At 41.6% G+C, this 17,670-nt stretch overlaps 1 protein-coding gene across 2 annotated transcripts in view; it reads right to left on the bottom strand.

Moving 5' to 3' along the window:
- Window positions 1-17,670, bottom strand: part of LOC124803267 (lachesin-like) — a 299,773-nt gene that overhangs the window by 3,871 nt on the left and 278,232 nt on the right. For both annotated transcript variants that reach the window (XM_047264454.1, XM_047264459.1), the window contains one exon: window positions 604-688. In XM_047264454.1, coding sequence (XP_047120410.1) covers window positions 612-688 — 77 coding nt within the window. In that variant the 3' untranslated portion in view covers window positions 604-611. The remainder of the gene's footprint in view (window positions 1-603; window positions 689-17,670) is intronic.

The following is a 17,670-nucleotide window of genomic DNA, read 5'->3' as shown; positions in this document are numbered from 1 at the left end:
AGGAAGTCTTAGGCGCGGAAAGAGGAAACTGTTAAAGATGTGGTGGACGATATGATACGGTGATTTTGGTTTTAACAGGGTGCTGAAAGATCTAAATTGAAAAGTAGCTTCTATGGTGGACGCATATATATGTGACGTGACAAATGTGGGTGAAAGAACGCCAGAAATAGGCAAGCTGGAGCATGGGAATTAACGAATACATCTCCAGGACCACACGTATCTGTTAACAGCGCTGGAAATCGCCACTGAAGATGCTTCCTAAATAACTGAAGCGAAATACGTATTGCAACAAACAAACTGCCTTTAGTTAGTTGCATATACATAACATACTTTCACGAATTTAAAACAACTAAGAAAAGACGGAAAACCGAAAAAATGACGAGAGAATAGTTTGCCGATGCTCCTGATGCCAAGCATTATCCAGTCCCATATATTTAACGTAATCTCTCAGCGACTCTGCAATCTGTTTCAGAGTTTGAATAACGAAATTACACAAAATCTTAGGAAAAGAAAAACACCTCTAGAGGCAGTAGGAAGACGACGAGCAGGTGTGCGCTAAGGCGTGAGCAACTGATGTGAGAGGCGACGATTCGAGATACGTACCTCTGTCCTCAGAGACTGCAGTAGGCTGTGACCAACACCAGGACCAGTGGGGGCAATCTTCCACTCAGACTGGAATGATGGCAACCTTCGAAAGAAGAAAATCAACCTTGATGTAGACATTCACGTGAACATTTCAATATTTATCATCTGCGTACAAGGAAATGGTTATACGACATGCGTTACTGCCTTCCTGCATTCCGGCTGACAATGCACTAACAAACATGTCACACATGGTCTCTTTCAGCTATAAGTTGCTCCTCATTTGATAGTCAGGAGCAGTAAACGTAATCCAAAGAGCCACAGGCAATTTATACTAGTTGATTAAAAAACGTAATCTAATCACTAGTTGAAAGAGAATACTTAGCAGCTAGTAGAGACTGAGAGCTCTTCCAGTCTTTTAATAGGATTTACATGTACAATTTGTAACACCAATATCGATTAGAAATAGATTTATTCAATGTAACTATGTATCTGTGTTTAGGAAGTGTTTGTTCTTTGTTAGTTAAAGGTCATTGATTTGTGACAGGAAAGTTAAAGTTTGTAATATATATATTATAAAAGCTAAATGATGTTAAAAAATAATGAAATTTTATAATATATGTATGTTCATAAACAAAAATTTGTATATTGGAAGCTGGTTCATGCATAGGAAACCGATAATGTGAAAGGTGAAAGCTGTAGGGAAGTCCCTCCGCAAGGAATTTGCTTGGAGTGATGTAAAAGGTGGTTTTGGCGGTCGAACTGGGCGGCTACGTGGTGGGAAAGGTACGCAGTCGGTGGCTAGCCGTTGCACGGTACACATCGCGGGTGCCAAGGGAGGCATTTGGAAGCCGTTTTGTATGGAAAGTAGCTTAGGATGTGTAAATGGCTGTTGCATGGTACTTTCGGCAATACACAATGGTTGGAACACGATAAAAATCCGTCGTCAAAACGAAATTGTAAAGAGCATTCAACATCAAGAGCAGTGAGTACAGTTAGCCGCCACGTCGCTTGCCACCACTACTTCGCCACTGCTCTAACAACTTCAGGCACACAGATATGTATTCCAGCGTGGACCAGTAAATTTGTGTGAGTGTTTTCAATAATAATCCAAGTGCTATAAACCCGTGTTTTTAACCCTAACTCCATCCTAATCATGAATGGAAGCAGAATCCCCTCCTAAGTGTGCAGAAAAACGAGTTTCATGTTTCTAACTAACTAGTGATTTAATTCTCTGTATTAAATGTGCAAAAATTCATTGCCAGAGAATGTAAAGGTTACTGTCTAAAATACCTGCTTCACTGGTGATGAAAAAGGCACGTAAGTTTAAACTTATTTGAAACGTAATTTAATTTTGATTGCTAACATGAACAATGGTTTCTGTTTTGATTAATCGAGCTGAGTGTTGAGTAATTTGCTTTAAACATTGAAAACATAGATTATGCCAAGTGGGGCGAAGAACTAATGTTGCTTGAATTGAGCTTTGCTTCTGAAATAATAATAGAGTTTTCCTACAGAGACAATATCAGTTTATGGGTCCCCATTATGTTCTTCTCATATCAGAAAGATAAATGGAATATTTATTGCTACTAAAGAAATCTGATACTTTTATGTAAATGGGAGTACAAAAAAGTGTATATGTAGTATTGTTTAATTTTATTTGTGCTATTTATTTGTCAGTTAAGCCAGAACTCTTTTCATGCCCACCTTAAGTTCATTGTTTCCTGCAGTAACATCTCAGTACTGAGTCACATAATGATTGTGATTGTAGCTGTTGTTATTATTATTATCATGAGTGGAGTACAATCTTGCTTTCTATGATAACTGGTTTCTGCATTAGTGATAACTACTGCTACTCACATCTTAGTTCGCCCTGTGGTCGTATGTATCCAGTGTACTACTCAAAGGGAATCGTAATGAAAGACACTACAACTACTAATGTTGAATTTTCTTGGAACTGATGTTTCAGATTAATATGCCTAATTAGGCTGGCGACCGTTTATTGTTTCATTCGTATGAACCTTTATACTTTCGTTATACCCAAAGTAAAACCTGTCTAGTTTTCTATAAATTGCTTTATAATCGAAATTACTGTAGTTGAAGATATCGCTGGGTCAACGTGAGAATACGTAATGGTCTATAACTTCGGAGCTACAAGCTCTAGAATGTAAGCTGGACAGTGTAATCTGTAATACCAGCACTGTATCAAGTCGTTTGTATTAACTCTTAGGACACCTGCGGTCGTGGGGCCAGCATGAGAAGACGTTGGGGTCGTCTGCTTTCGAGCCACCATGTTCTACAACGTGCACTGAACAGAGTACTCCGAAACGCTGTGGCAGCACTGGCACTGTGCATTGCATTACGTCGTCAGCCCTGCCACAGAGCACCGACTATCGTGCTTGAATGAGGGATTAAGTCTCCTGACCTTCAGGTCCTATACTGCAACGTACAATTTCACTGTCCACATAATAGAGTCTTTACATAGTAAAATGGCACCAATGGGAATGTTGTGTGACTTGTCCAAAGCATTTGATTGTGTGAACCATGACATTATGTTACAGAAATTACAATTCTATGGTATAAATGCAATAGCATATGAGTGGTTTAAGTCATACCTACAGAAAAGGAAGCAAAAAGTTTCCTTATATGTGACAAATGATTATAATAAGTTTGCCACTTCATCTAGCTGTGGGGAAAATACATTAGTTGTTCCATGGGGTTCAATCATGGGTCCCCTCCTGTTCTTGATATATATCAACGACCTCCCTTCCTATCTGAAACAATAAGCTGAAATGACACTGTTTGTTGATGATACAAGCATCATTATTAATCCAGTAAAGGAAACTCCAATTGAAAATGATACAAATAAGGTATTTGGAAAAGTCATTGATTGGTTTTCAGCAAATTGGCTTGCTCTAAACTTTGAAAAAACAAACGGCATCCAATTTTCTGCTGCAAAATGTACAGTTCCTTCAATAAATATAACCCATCAAAAGAAGTCATTAGACAGGGTAGAGCATACTAAGTTTTTGGGTGTACATATAGATGATAATCTTAATTGAAAATTTCATATTTTGGATCTTCTAAAGCGACTAGGTTCAGCAGCTTTTGCAATCACAATAATTGCCGAATTTGAGGATACAGAAATTAGTAAGCTAATATACTTAGCATGCATGCACTCTCTGATGTCATACAGAATAATATTTTGGGGTAACTCACCATTTTGACAAAAAGTATTCATTACTCAATCTTTTTAAAATATTGGGAATTCTTACAACAGCCTCACAGTACATTTACTCATTAATGAAATTTGTTCTCAACAACATGGACCAGTTTAAAAACAACATTGACATTCATTATTATAATACTAGAAAAAGGAAGACTTACACTATCCTTTACTCAACCTATCTTTGGCACAGAAAGGGGTAAAATATGCTGCTATAAAATTTTTTCTACAAATTACCAGATGAAGTAAAGTATCTGACAGACAGCAGTAATAGCTTCAAAAATAAATTGAAATCATATCTACTTCACAACTCCTTCTATACCATAGATGAATTCTTGAATAAGAATAAATAAATCTTGATATATAGCATATGCATTTTGTGCTATTTAAGGGAATGGGGTAAATAATACGAATATTATTCTTTAACTCTGTATTGTAAAAAAATCTTGTTTCATATGTGCATTTCTTGTGCACTTTACACGTTCCACGTCATAACGGCTACCGTACCATGCGATTGATCTATAGAACACGCAACCAACTAACTAACTAACAACACCCTGTCACCTGCTCGTTGTTTCACCGTCTTTCAACTGCTTTCCATGGATGCCCGTGACAGCAGCATGCGAACAACCTACCAGATTCGCCGTCTCCAAAACGTTCTTTCCCACACGCCCGGTTGTAAGAAACCCTCTTTGGCAAATCGCTTATGTCAGTATACTTCCACACCTTGGACTGTATAGCATCTGTAATGATTCACCACTCGTCCCTTCTCCACTTACTGTTTCACTCCCGCATCACTTGCCCAAAGCGCTACCAGATGGAATTCAGTCTCGTGGTAGGCAGTGGTCATGAAGATTTAGCTTATCAATGCCTATACATATGGTGTGATCCACCATTCGTCTCCGCGCCTGTTATACACTTCAGTTTTCGCATCACTTGTCCAAAAGCGCTACCAGATGGGATTCAGTCTCGCAGAGGGCAATGATCATAATACCTATAATGCCTAAAAATATGGTGTAACAAAAATGACGGTAGAACTTTTACTGCGCATTATTCACCTATAGGATAGCGCACATATGGATCAGGAAACGCTTCAGTTTCATGTTAGAATATATTGTCTACAACATTTCATATTATATTTCGTTGGGAAAATATTAACAGAACGTATCAGCTTAGCAAGTCTTCTTTCCCTCCTTTAGCACTGATACTTGATTCTAGCGGTGTCGCATTGAATCCCAGATACGCTGATGTTCTCCTGGCTTGTTGTTTCTAAGTATGAGAAAAAAACGGCAGAAGGGCCATAACTGTTTGGTAACACTATTGCAGATGAATCATTGGAAACAGCATCCACAGTAAAATACCTAGGTGTAATCGTCTGAAGCGAGGGTACTGGAAACGATACATAAAACGAGCTGTAAGCTGATGCGTACTGAGATTTACTGGACTAGCCCTAACAAAATAAAATTCATCTTGTGGTATTGCAGTTCTTCTTGTTATGTCCGTACTTTCTACGAAAATAGGAAAGAGGAATTCCACCTTATGCAAGACAATTTTTTCTGGTTTGTTTCACTCAGACATGTTTCAGCACTTCTGTGCTTTCTTCAGTGGGTTATTTGTTATTTCCTAACTGTAAAATTGTTGTAATATATTAACATTTAGCGAAACTTTCGGTACATAATATTTACAGTTGTGAATGAATAATTGTTGTAAAATATTATACATCATTTGTTCATAGTTCACAGTTGAGAAATGTATTAACAACCTGATGCAGTGTGTGTTGTTTAAAACATTATGTCAAAGTTCTATTTATAGCTTAATTGGCGAAAAGAGTGGATGTATGCATTAGTTTACATACTTACATGATGCTATTGGACATTTATTTTGGTAGCTATTCTGCTCCACAGTCTACAACGTCTCATCTGCAAACGGCAAAACATAATTTTTTTATTTCTGTTTATTATGCATTTACAAACGGAAATGATTACATATCAGGTTTCTCGTGTGTAACTTACGGTTTGGATGTTCTGGTGCTTTCTCATATGTTGCTGGCGAATTGAATAGGCTTATTTCGTGGCCTATGGTCGCTTACACTGCACTTCCTCCGATTTTTCAAAACGTAAGCAGAATTTTCACCGGCATTCCGCGTTGTTGTGGCTGTGTGGTATTCATTTGTGTCGTAGTGTTTGGCTGGGTGAGGCGCGCGACATTGAAATGTATTTGGCATCTTTCGTGTTTCGTTTTCTTTTAGTGTGTGTGTGTGTGTGTGTGTGTGTGTGTGTGTGTGTGTGTGTGTGTGTTCAGGACTGAGGCAGAAAGAGAGACCACAGATCATGAAATCAGCCCGTTCACTTCGCCAGCGACATATGAGAAAGCGCCACGATATCAAAACTGTAAGTTACACAAAAAATCCTGATATATACTCATTTCCGTTTCTAAATGCATAATAAACAGAAAAATAAAAATTACGTTGTGCTGTTTGCAGATGAGACGTTGTAGACTGTGTAGCAGAATAAAATAAAAATCCAATAGCAACATGTAAGGTACGTTAACTAATGAATACATTCAATCTTTACGCCAGTTAAGCTACAAATAGAACTTCGACATAATGTTTTAAACAACACACACTGCATCAGGTCGTTAATACATGTCTCAACTGTGAACTATGAACAATGATGTGTAATATTTTACAACAATCAATCATTCACAATTGTAAATATTATGCACAAAAAGTTTCGCTAAATGTTAATGTGTAACAACTATTTTATAGTTAGAAAATAATAAATAACCGACTGAAGATAGCACAAAAAGTACTGAAATATGTCTGGGTAGAGAATCCTCACTCATTCGTGCAGCAAATTCGCAATTCACCAAAAGTTAACGTGTTTTGAGCAATCTCACGGTTTAAAGTTTACGGCCCCTTCTTCTTCTGCGAAAAAAAACGTTACAGGACACGTGTATCTGAACATGCTGGAAAATTGGCTCATGCCACAACTGGAGACCGACAGCGCCGACTTCAGCTTTCAACAGGATGGTGCTCCACCGCACTTCCATCATGATGTTCGGCATTTCTTAAACAGGAGATCGGAAAACCGATGAATCGGTCGTGGTGGAGATCATGATAAGCAATTCATCTCATGGCCTCCACGCTCTCCCGACTTAACCCCATGCGATTTTTTTCTGTGGGGTTATGTGAAAAATTCAGTGCTTAAACCTCCTCTACCAAGATAGGTGCCAGAACTGCGAGCTCGCATCAGCGATGCTTTCGAACTCATTGATGGGGACATGCTGCGCCGAGTGTGGGAGGAACTTTATTATCGGCTTGATGTCTGCCGAATCACTAAAGGGGCACATATCGAACATATGTGAATGCCTAAAAAAACTTTTTGAGTTTTTGTATGTGTGTGCAAAGCATTGTGAAAATATCTCAAAATTATAAAGTTATTGTAGAGCTGTGAAACCGCTTCAATCATTTGTAATAACCCTCTACATGACATTCGCTCTGCAATGTGAAACAGAGTACAGTCACTTTATCCAGGACAAATGCTAATTCACTTCTGAGGCTAAGTTATGCAGCAGGCGAAGCGACTGTTCTTGTGGGAATTTGGGACGGAGTGATGGGCAGTTGCGCTGTACTGGATGTTGCAACTGTTCCTTTCTGTAGCTCATAATGCTACGTACAGGGAAGCGACAGCAAAATGATCGGGTACTCTATTTCGGCACCGTACTTCAAAGGTTCATAAACATAAAGACTGGAAAGAACGGCCAAACCATCGCTACGACAGTTTCCTGTGAACAACCTGACGTTCAAACAGGCTATCTTTTACTAGGCCACATGGATTCCCTACACTCGTCAGTGATAAATCTTAGTTTTCGTACAATCAGAGGAAATCATTTCTAGTTATTCACGAGAATCTGAAATGAATTTCAGTGCCGCAACCAGATTCTAGTAGGGCGCAGTGGTCCTCTTTTGCCCGTTGCCCCCCCCCCCCCCCCCATGTGTCCCACTCCCTTGTGGACGCCTATGGACAGAATATCTGAAGAATAGTGGCTGCTGTTTATTTAGTAGGCGCGAAAGACCTACGCAGACACTTAAAAAATCTCTAGTTGCAGACGCTACATAGGCGACAAACGCAAGGTTAGAACTCTGAAAGTGTGCATTTCGAGAATAGATAAGCAATTTATTACTGCCTGACATATAAATCTCGCGAAATGACTTCTGCGAGCGAGTGAATCACAGAAATTTATGATCTACTCATTAAGAAGCACAATTTAATTTTGAAGATACATACACAAATCAAAAAAGTTTTGCATCACCTCGGTTCCGAGAGTTCCGGAACTTGTGTAGAAAATTGGAACAGAGATCAACATGAATATCATTTCCGCACATTTTATTACTCCTGAAAACCACACATTGCATGTTGTACCACATACAGCGAGACCTTCACAGGTCAGATTGCTGTACACAATGGTACCTCTAATACCCAGTGGCACGTCATCTTGCACTGAGGCATGCCTGTATTCGTCGTTTCATATCATCCACAAGTTCATCAAGGCACTGTTGGTCGAGAGTGTCCCACTCCTCAACGGCGATTCGGCGTAGATCCCTCAGAGTGGTTGGTGGGACACGTCGTACATAAACCGCCCTTTTCAATCTATCTTAGGCATGTTCGATAGGGTTCGTGTCTGGAGAACATGCTGGGCATTCTAGTCGAGCCGGTGTTGTTATCCTGAAGGAAGTCATTCACAAGATGTGCACGATGGGGGTGCGAATTTTGCCCATGAAGCAGAATGCCTCGCCAATATGCTGCCAATATGGTTGCACTATTTGTCTGAGGAGCAGCCATTGCGGCGCCTTCCATGACTACCAGCGGGGTACGTCGGCCCTACATAGTGCCACCCCAAAACAGCAGAGAACCTCCCCCTTCCTGCACTCGCTGGACAGTGTGTCTAAGGCGTTCAGTCTGACCGGGTTGCCTCCAAACACGTCTCCGACGATTGTCTGGTTACAGGCATATGCGACTCTCATCGGTGAAGAGAATGTGATGCCAGTCCTGAGTGGTCCATTCGGCATGTTGTTGGGTCCATCTGCAGCGCACTGCATGGTGTCATGGTTGCAAGGATGGACTTCGCAATGGATGTCGGAAGTGAAGTTGCGCATCATGCAGCCTATTGCGCACAGTTTGAGTCGTAACGCGATGCCCTGTGGCTGCACGAAAAGCATTATTTAACATGTTGGCGTTGCTGTCAGGGTTCCTCCGGGCCATAATCCGTAGGCAGCGGTCTTCAACTGCAGTAGCAGCCCTTGGGCGGCCTGAGCGAGGCATGTCATCGACAGTTCCTGTCTCTCTGTATCTCTTCCATGTTCGAACAATATCGTTTTGGTTCACTCAGAGACGCCTGGACACTTCCTTTGTTGAGAGCCCTTCCTGCCACAATGTAAAAATGCGGACGCGATCGAACTGCGGTATTGTCCGTCTAGGCGTGGACTGACACCGTGGTCTAGGGGTAGCGTCTTTGATTCATAATCAAAACGTCTTCGGTCCCGTGTTCGATCCCCACCACTGTCTAAATTTTGATAAATAATCAGCATTGGTGGCCGAAGACTTCCGGCATAAGAAGTCAGCCTCATTCTGCCAACGGCCTTGTAAAGAGGGCGGAGGAGCGGATGGAGGTCCAAGGCACTCTCTTGTCCTAGTGGTGGGAAATTGCCTCTAAAAGCGGAAGAATCAGCAATGATCAACGACATGAGGATGCAGAAGGCAATGGAAACCACTGCATTAAAGACACGTAACGTGTATCTACAGGACATGTGGCCTGTAATTGAAGAAGTGTCATGATGATCTCTCCATTGGCAAAAGATTCCGGAATAGTCCCCCATTCGGATCTCCGGGAGGGGACTGCTAAGGGGGAGGTTACCATGAGAAGAAGATTGAATAATCTACGAAAGGATAAGGTTCTATGAGTCGGGGCGTGGAATGTCAGAAACTTGAACGGGGTAGGGAAACTAGAAAATCTGAAAAAGGAAATGCAAAGGCTCAATCTAGATATAGTTGGGGTCAGTGAAGTGAAGTGGAAGGAAGACAAGGATTTCTGGTCAGATGAGTATCGGGTAATTTAAACAGCAGCCGAAAATGGTATAACAGGTGTAGGATTCGTTATGAATAGGAAGGTAGGGCAGAGGGTGTGTTACTGTGAACAGTTCAGTGACCGGGTTGTTCTAATCAGAATCGACAGCAGACCAACACCGACAACGATAGTTCAGGTACACATGCCGACGTCGCAAGCTGAAGATGAACAGATAGAGAAAGTGTATGAGGATATTGAAAGGCTAATGCAGTATGTAGAGGGGGACGAAAATCTAATAGTCATGGGCGACTGGAATGCAGTTATAGGGGAAGGAGTAGAAGAAAAGGTTACAGGAGAATATGGGCTTGGAACAAGGAATGAAAGAGGAGAAAGCCTAATTGTGTACTGTAACAAGTTTCAGCTAGTAATAGCGAATACCTTGTTCAAGAATCACAAGAGGAGGAGTTATACTTGGAAAAGGCTGGGAGATACAGGAAGATTTCAATTAGATTACATCATGGTCAGACAGAGATTCCGAAATCAGATACTGGATTGTAAGGCGTACCCAGGAGCAGATATAGACTCAGATCACAATATAGTAGTGATGAAGAGTAGGCTGAAGCTCAAGACATTAGTCAGGAAGAATCAATACGCAAAGAAATGGGATACGGAAGTACTAAGGAATGACGAGATACGTTTGAAGTTCTCTAACGCTATAGATAGAGCAATAAGGAATAGCGCAGTAGGCAGTACAGTTGAAACGGAATGGACATCTCTAAAAAGGGCCATCACAGGAGTTGGGAAGGAAAACAAAGGTACAAAGAAGGTAGCTGTGAAGAAACCATGGGTAACAGAAGAAATACTTGAGTTGATTGATGAAAGGAGGAAGTACAAACATGTTCCGGGAAATTCAGGAATACAAAAATACAAGTCGCTGAGGAACGATATAAATAGGAAGTGCAGGGAAGCTAAGACGAAATGGCTGCAGGAAAAATGTGAAGAAATCGAAAAAGATATGATTGTCGGAAGTACAGACTCAGCATAAGGGAAAGTCAAAACAACCTTTGGTGACATTAAAAGCAATTACTGTTAAATGCAGAGGAGAGAGCAGATAGGTGGAAAGAATACATTGAAAGCCTCTATGAGGGTGAAGATTTGTATGATGTGATAGAAGAAGAAACAGGAGTCGATTTAGAAGAGATAGGGGATCCAGTATTAGAATCAGAATTCAAAAGAGCTTTGGAGGACTTACGGTCAAATAAGGCAGAAGGGATAGATAACATTCCAACAGAATTTCTAAAATCATTGGGGGAAGTGGCAACAAAACGAGTATTCACGTTGGTGTGTAGAATATATGAGTCTGGCGATCTACCATCTGACTTTCGGAAAAGCATCATCCACACAATTCCGAAAGCGGCAAGAGCTGACAAGTGCGAGAATTATCGCACAATCAACTTAACAGCTCATGCATCGAAGCTGCTTACAAGAATAATATACAGAAGAATGGAAAAGAAAATTGAGAATGCGCTAGGTGACGATCAGTTTGGCTTTAGGAAAAGTAAAGGGACGAGAGAGGCAATTGTGACGTTACGACTAAAAAGAAATGGCTCTGAGCACTATGGTACTCAACGGATGAGGTCATAAGTCCCCTAGATCTTAGAACTACTTAAACCTAACTAACCTAAGGACATCACACACATCCACGCCCGAGGCAGGATTCCAACCTGCGACCGTAGCAGTCGCGCGGTTCCAGACTGTAGCGCCTAGAACCGCGCGGCCACTTCGGGCGGCGTTACGGCTAATAATTGAAGCAAGGCTAATGAAAAATCAAGACACTTTCATAGGATTTGTCGACCTGGAAAAACCGTTCGACAATATAAAATGGTGCAAGCTGTTCGAGATTCTGAAAAAAGTAGGGGTAAGCTGTAGGGAGAGACGGGTCATAAACAATATGTACAAAAACCAAGAGGGAGTAATAAGAGTGGACGACCAAGAACGAAGTGCTCGTATTAAGAAGGGTGTAAGACAAGGCTGTAGCCTTTCCCCCCTACTCTTCTATCTGTACATTGAGGAAGCAATGATGGAAATAAAAGAAAGGTTCCGGAGTGGAATTAAAATACAAGGTGAAAGGATATCAATGATACGATTCGCTGATGACATTGCTATCCTGAGTGAAAGTGACGAAGAATTAAACGATCTGCTGAACGGAATGAACAGTCTAATGAGTACACACTATGGTTTGAGAGTAAATCGGAGAAAGACGAAGGTAATGAGAAGTAGTAGAAATGAGAACAGCGAGAAACTTAACATCAGGATTGATGGTCACGAAGTCAATGAAGTTAAGGAATTCTGCTACCTAGGCAGGAAAATAACCAATGACGGAAGGATCAAGGCGGACATCAAAAGCAGACTCGCTATGGCAAAAAAGGCATTTCTGGCCAAGAGAAGTCTACTAATATCAAATACCGCCCTTAATTTGAGGAAGAAATTTCTGAGGATGTACGTCTGGAGTACAGCATTGTATGGTAGTGAAACATGGACGGTGGGAAAACCGTAACAGAAGAGAATTGAAGCATTTGAGATGTGGTGCTATAGACGAATGTTGAAAATTAGGTGGACTGATAAGGTAAGGAATGAGGAGGTTCTACGCAGAATCGGAGAGGGAAGGAATATGTGAAAAACACTGATAAGGAGAAGGGACAGGATGATAGGACATCTGCTAAGACATGAAGGAATGACTTCCATGGTACTAGAGGGAGCTGTAGAGGGCAAAAACTGTAGAGGAAGACAGAGATTGGAATACGTCAAGCAAATAATTGAGGACGTAGGTTGCAAGTGCTACTCTGAGATGAAGAGGTTAGCACAGGAAAGGAATTCGTGGCGGGCCGCATCAAACCAGTCAGTAGACTGATGACAAAAAAAAAAAAGAAAGGCATGGTTCAACCACAGACAACACGAGCCGTGTATGTACTTCTTGGTGGAATTACTGGAACGGATCGGCTGTCGGACCCCCTCCGTCTAATAGGCGCTGCTGATGTATGGTTGTTTACGTGTTTTGGCGGTTTTAGTGACATCTCTGATTAGTCAGAGGGACTGTGTCTGTGATACAATATCTACTGTAAACGTCTATCTTCGGGAGTTCTGGGAGCCGGGGTGATGAAAACATTTCGTTGTTGTGTTTATATAGGTTGTGTTTATGTCTTGAGGCAAAGTAACTCAGTCTGCGCAAATTACCCAGAATGTATTCACCCCGTATTTGAGAAACAACGCATTTACCAAACTCCAACCAATGTTAAAAATAATTTCAAATCTTCTCCAAACTTTTTCTCACTGGCTGGCACTCCCCAGAAAATAATGAAAGGAGAAAGAGCTTTGTCCGTACAAAATTTTTGCTGTTCATGAAGTGAAAGTTCATCATCATGCATGACGTTTTAATTTATTGCAACATATTTTGGAGAGCGCATCCGCATTCAACAATGAATGTACTTGTAAGACAGACGTCGTTATAAACACTGACGACGCTTGTAAAACTGCAGTGTGTTGAACCACATAGTATTTCTTACTTCCTGTGAAATATTTAACACATTACATTATTTGAAGACGACGTTTGAACCACTATTACAAAGGTTACTTTTTAGCGATTAAAGTCGTGTAATTGCTCGATGCAGATGTGAGTCATCACTCCATTTCGTACTTAGATGTCGGCAGTGACACAGAGTATGTGCGGATCACAAATGACATTCTGGCGATACTCGTATATTGGTCTACGTGCAACGAACAGCAGAGTATTTCACGTGACGGTGTGTCGACGGCAGAGAGCTGCGTTAAATACAGGTACACGAAGCCTGGAGACACGTCTGAGATAACGACACTTCCGCGAGGATACTCCTATCTGTGGGGCCCGTCAGGGCTTTAGTCCAGCGGCCAGCAGACATGTGGCCATTACAAAGCACCATCCTTTTATAGTGAGACTGCCGCAACTCCACAATGCATCGTGTACTAAACGTCATCCGTACCTAGGTAAGTCTACCACGGCATGACAGCATCTCCGACATCGCACAAATTGTTATAATAATCTTGCACTCTGTCACGCCGGAGCATTTGAAACTCTAGCTACTGAATTAATTACAAGTAAATTCCTTCGACTTGATGACGTGAGGAGCTTTTATGTCTCCTATCCAGAGATATGCATATTGGCTATTGAATTGTCGTCTCTGTTTCCTGGTGCCCATTACTGAATACAAGCGTACGCAAATGTACCATTTCTCTCTATTACATCTTTTAACATGTTGGTCACTTTCTTGGTGCTTTAAAAATGTAGCAGGTAAGCAAAAGTTCCCATAATCCACGATGAACCACGTCCACGTAATTTCACAATTTCCCTCTCTGTAATCTTTCGCAGATGAAGGTCGACACCGACTGTACAGAAACCATCTGAAATTATCATTTTACGACTGCATACTTACACACGTAGACCTACCGTAAATTTAGCGTTCCAAATGTGGAGTATTAAAAATAAACAACAAGTAGCTGAATGTATCGCGACATTACATACTGTTTAGCTTTCATAACTCTAGAGTTTCGTCACTTTGTTATAATTTGTTATAATTTATGTTCATATAGCTGCTGAGGGAACTGGGTTTCGATGATTACTCTAAATGCGGCTCTTAACCCACCATCTGGGAACTACCTATTACTTCAGGATCATACATTTATCAGCCATTTGACATCCATTGTTGCTCTCGATTTTTCATGAGATTTCAGTCTTCAGTGATATATTTTCTGCTCCTGAACGTTTTCTAATGCCATAGTCACACCATCCGTTACGTCTCCGTTTAACGTGGAATACAGCTGAAAACTTCACTTGATCGATTACCAGCCATTCTCCTCGATAATTGTCACGTTCACCACAACTTCTACATCTACATCCGTACATCGCAAGCCATGTGACGTTGTGTGGCGGGGGGTACCTTGAGTACCTCTATCGGTTCTCCCTTCTATTCGCAGCAAATTAAACTTGTCTACATTGAGATTCAATTGCCGTTCCCTGCACCATGCGTCAATTCGTTGCAGATCCTCCTGCATTTCAGTACAATTTCCCATTGTTACAACCTCTCGATATACTACAGCATCACCCGCAAAAGGCCTCAGGGAACTTCCGATGTCATCCACAAGGTGATTTATATATATTTTGAATAGCAACGGTCCTACGACACTCCCCTGCGGCACACTTGAAATTACTCTTAATTCTGATGACTTCTCTCCATTGAGAATGAAATGCTGCGTTCTGTTATCTAGGAACTCTTCAATCCAATCACACAACTGGTCTGATGGTTCATATGCTCTTACTTTGTTCATTAAACGACTGTGGGGAACTGTATCAAACGCCTTGCGGAAGTCAAGAAATACGTAATCTACCTGGGAACCAGCGTCTATAGCCCTCTGGTGGACGAATAGCCCGAGCTGGGTTTCACACGATCGTCTTTTTCGAAACCCATGCTGATTCCTATAGAGTACAGATTCATAATCGTTATGATCGTGACTACGTTTTGTATTCCAGTCTGTTTCGTGAGCCGTTTGTATTCTTCCTCGTCCCCTGGACTTCCTCATACGTATCTCTCCATTTTTCGCGGAACGATCTTCACTTTTAGAACAGTTTTCATATTAAAACTCTGAGTCTCATTGCATTAAATAAATCAAAACTCGCAATTCAGAGTCACAAAAAACAATAACAAGAAAACAGAAAGCGAAAGAACTACACTGCGTGCCAAGGAACTGAAGCACAGTGAAGACATGATCGGGTTTCAATAGAACTTTGTACTTGTCCACACCATAGACAGTTACGTAAATGGTTAGAGTGGCAGTTCTCTGTGACAGGTAAAGTCGCCATCAAAGTGCATTGCCTGGTTCGTGTTTATTGTCGTTACTGGGCCTGGTACTGTACATAAGGGCCGTGAACAGCGTTAGATGTTGAATGAGCACTGTGAAGGACACGAAGATGCTGCTTACAAGGTTGAGTCAGACTTACCAGTAGCTGACAGAGTTTAAAAGTGGTCTCTTCTTGGGTCTCCGTATGGTCAGCTGGTAGAATCACGTTGTATCCAGATTTGTCAGATATTCGGATGTGATAGTGGTCCGATGTTGGACTGCATCGAAACGTGAGGGCACAAACGCTCGTCGTCGAGTTTCCAGTCGGCAACGTCAGGCCATCACAAAGAGAGGATTACCGTATTGTGTACCACATAAATCATAACATTGTCATGCTGCCATCCGACAGCAAGTAAACGACCGTTTGCATCAGTCTGTGTCACCCTGCATCTTTGATCAGAGAGTAGCAGCAGGTAGTGGCCGAGTACGGTGTGGTGGCGAACTGGAGAGATGCCCCATTCTTTGAATGCTTTGGAAAGACTTAGCGGTGTTACACTTAGCGTTACACTCTAGGGAGTGTAAGACAGACATCAGGTCGCAGTTGATAGTGATTGAGCGAAATATGAGGACACAGCGATACGTCAAGGACATCGTACATCCTGATGTGTAACCTCTCATGTGACGGTATCATGTTGCCGGTCTCAGGACAGGACAATGTCTTCCACCCATGGCATGTCTCTCCATGAACTTTCTGCGTTATGTTGAGTTACTCTTGTGGCCACCAACATCTCCATATCTGTCACCGATGGAACATGAGTAGGACCAGCTCGCCAGTATCCGGGAGACAACAGCTGGCGGCTACTTCACCTCAAGAAAGGGTACAACTGCTAAATGACACCCTTCCCAACGCAAACGGTGTATGAATTCATGCTAGAGAAGTGCAACCTCATAATGAAAAATCGACTCATACAGTCAAGCTGTTTGTGAATGCGGCTATTTTGTTGTCATTGCAATAATATCTGATAATCTGTCAATGTGGGTAGCTTCAATCAGTTCTGTCAGAACTTCTCTCCTGCTTTCCAAATTCCACGGAAGCTATTCTACCTGATGAAGGAGACGTTCACGGTCTTTTCGTAAGAAACGTGTAGGAAGAAGTGATGTATTGATTGACTCTTTTAAGAATGTACTCTGCCGGAATTAAAGTAATTAATCACCCCGTGGCTCATAACATCTCTTCTGTACCGCCTTCTAGTGAATTTATCTGGGCATACTTGTAACGCGTTCGCAAGTGCTAATGGAATCTGTAACGAAACGTGGACACTTCTTAATTCTCTGCTTGCTCTATCAATTCTCGACGGCAATAATTCCAGATCGAAATACGGAGTGACCAAATGTTTCTTATATTGTTTCTTCCGTTTCTGCATCACATTTCATTACGATCCATTTAAGAGACATCTCCCTTCCCTACATGATGAGAGTGGAAGAAAATGCGTGAAAGTGGGCTCAACTGAGTTTTGCTTGTGAGCAACTAACGGTCGTACTGCAGAGGTACTGCAAATACGAAAACACGGAGGAGTTAGTTCGGCAATACCCAAGCGAATTTTAGGAAAAAATTGAAATCAGCGGTAATGGTCATAACGTATGCAAGGAAAGACGAGGGCCTCAGTTTTGTATTGCAGTTTACATAGTAATGTGGAGTGTACGGGAATACTTTAAGTTGTTAGATGGCCAGGATGACTCTGAAGGGTTATGAACTGAAATTAGTTTTGAAAGCATGGTCCTCGAGAATGGCGAATTAGCAAGGAAGGTAAATGTAAGTGTCATGTGATTTTGGCCTCCCATCGGGTAGACCGTTCGCCGGGTGCAAGTCTTTCGATTTGACGCCACTTCGGTGACTTGTGCGTCGATGGAGATGAAATAATTATGAT

The sequence above is a fragment of the Schistocerca piceifrons genome, chromosome 1 (genome assembly GCF_021461385.2).
Source record: "Schistocerca piceifrons isolate TAMUIC-IGC-003096 chromosome 1, iqSchPice1.1, whole genome shotgun sequence".
Taxonomy (NCBI): Eukaryota; Metazoa; Arthropoda; class Insecta; order Orthoptera; family Acrididae; genus Schistocerca; species Schistocerca piceifrons.
The sequence above is the reverse complement of the archived record's forward strand: the minus strand, read 5'-3'. Positions and strand labels throughout refer to the sequence as shown.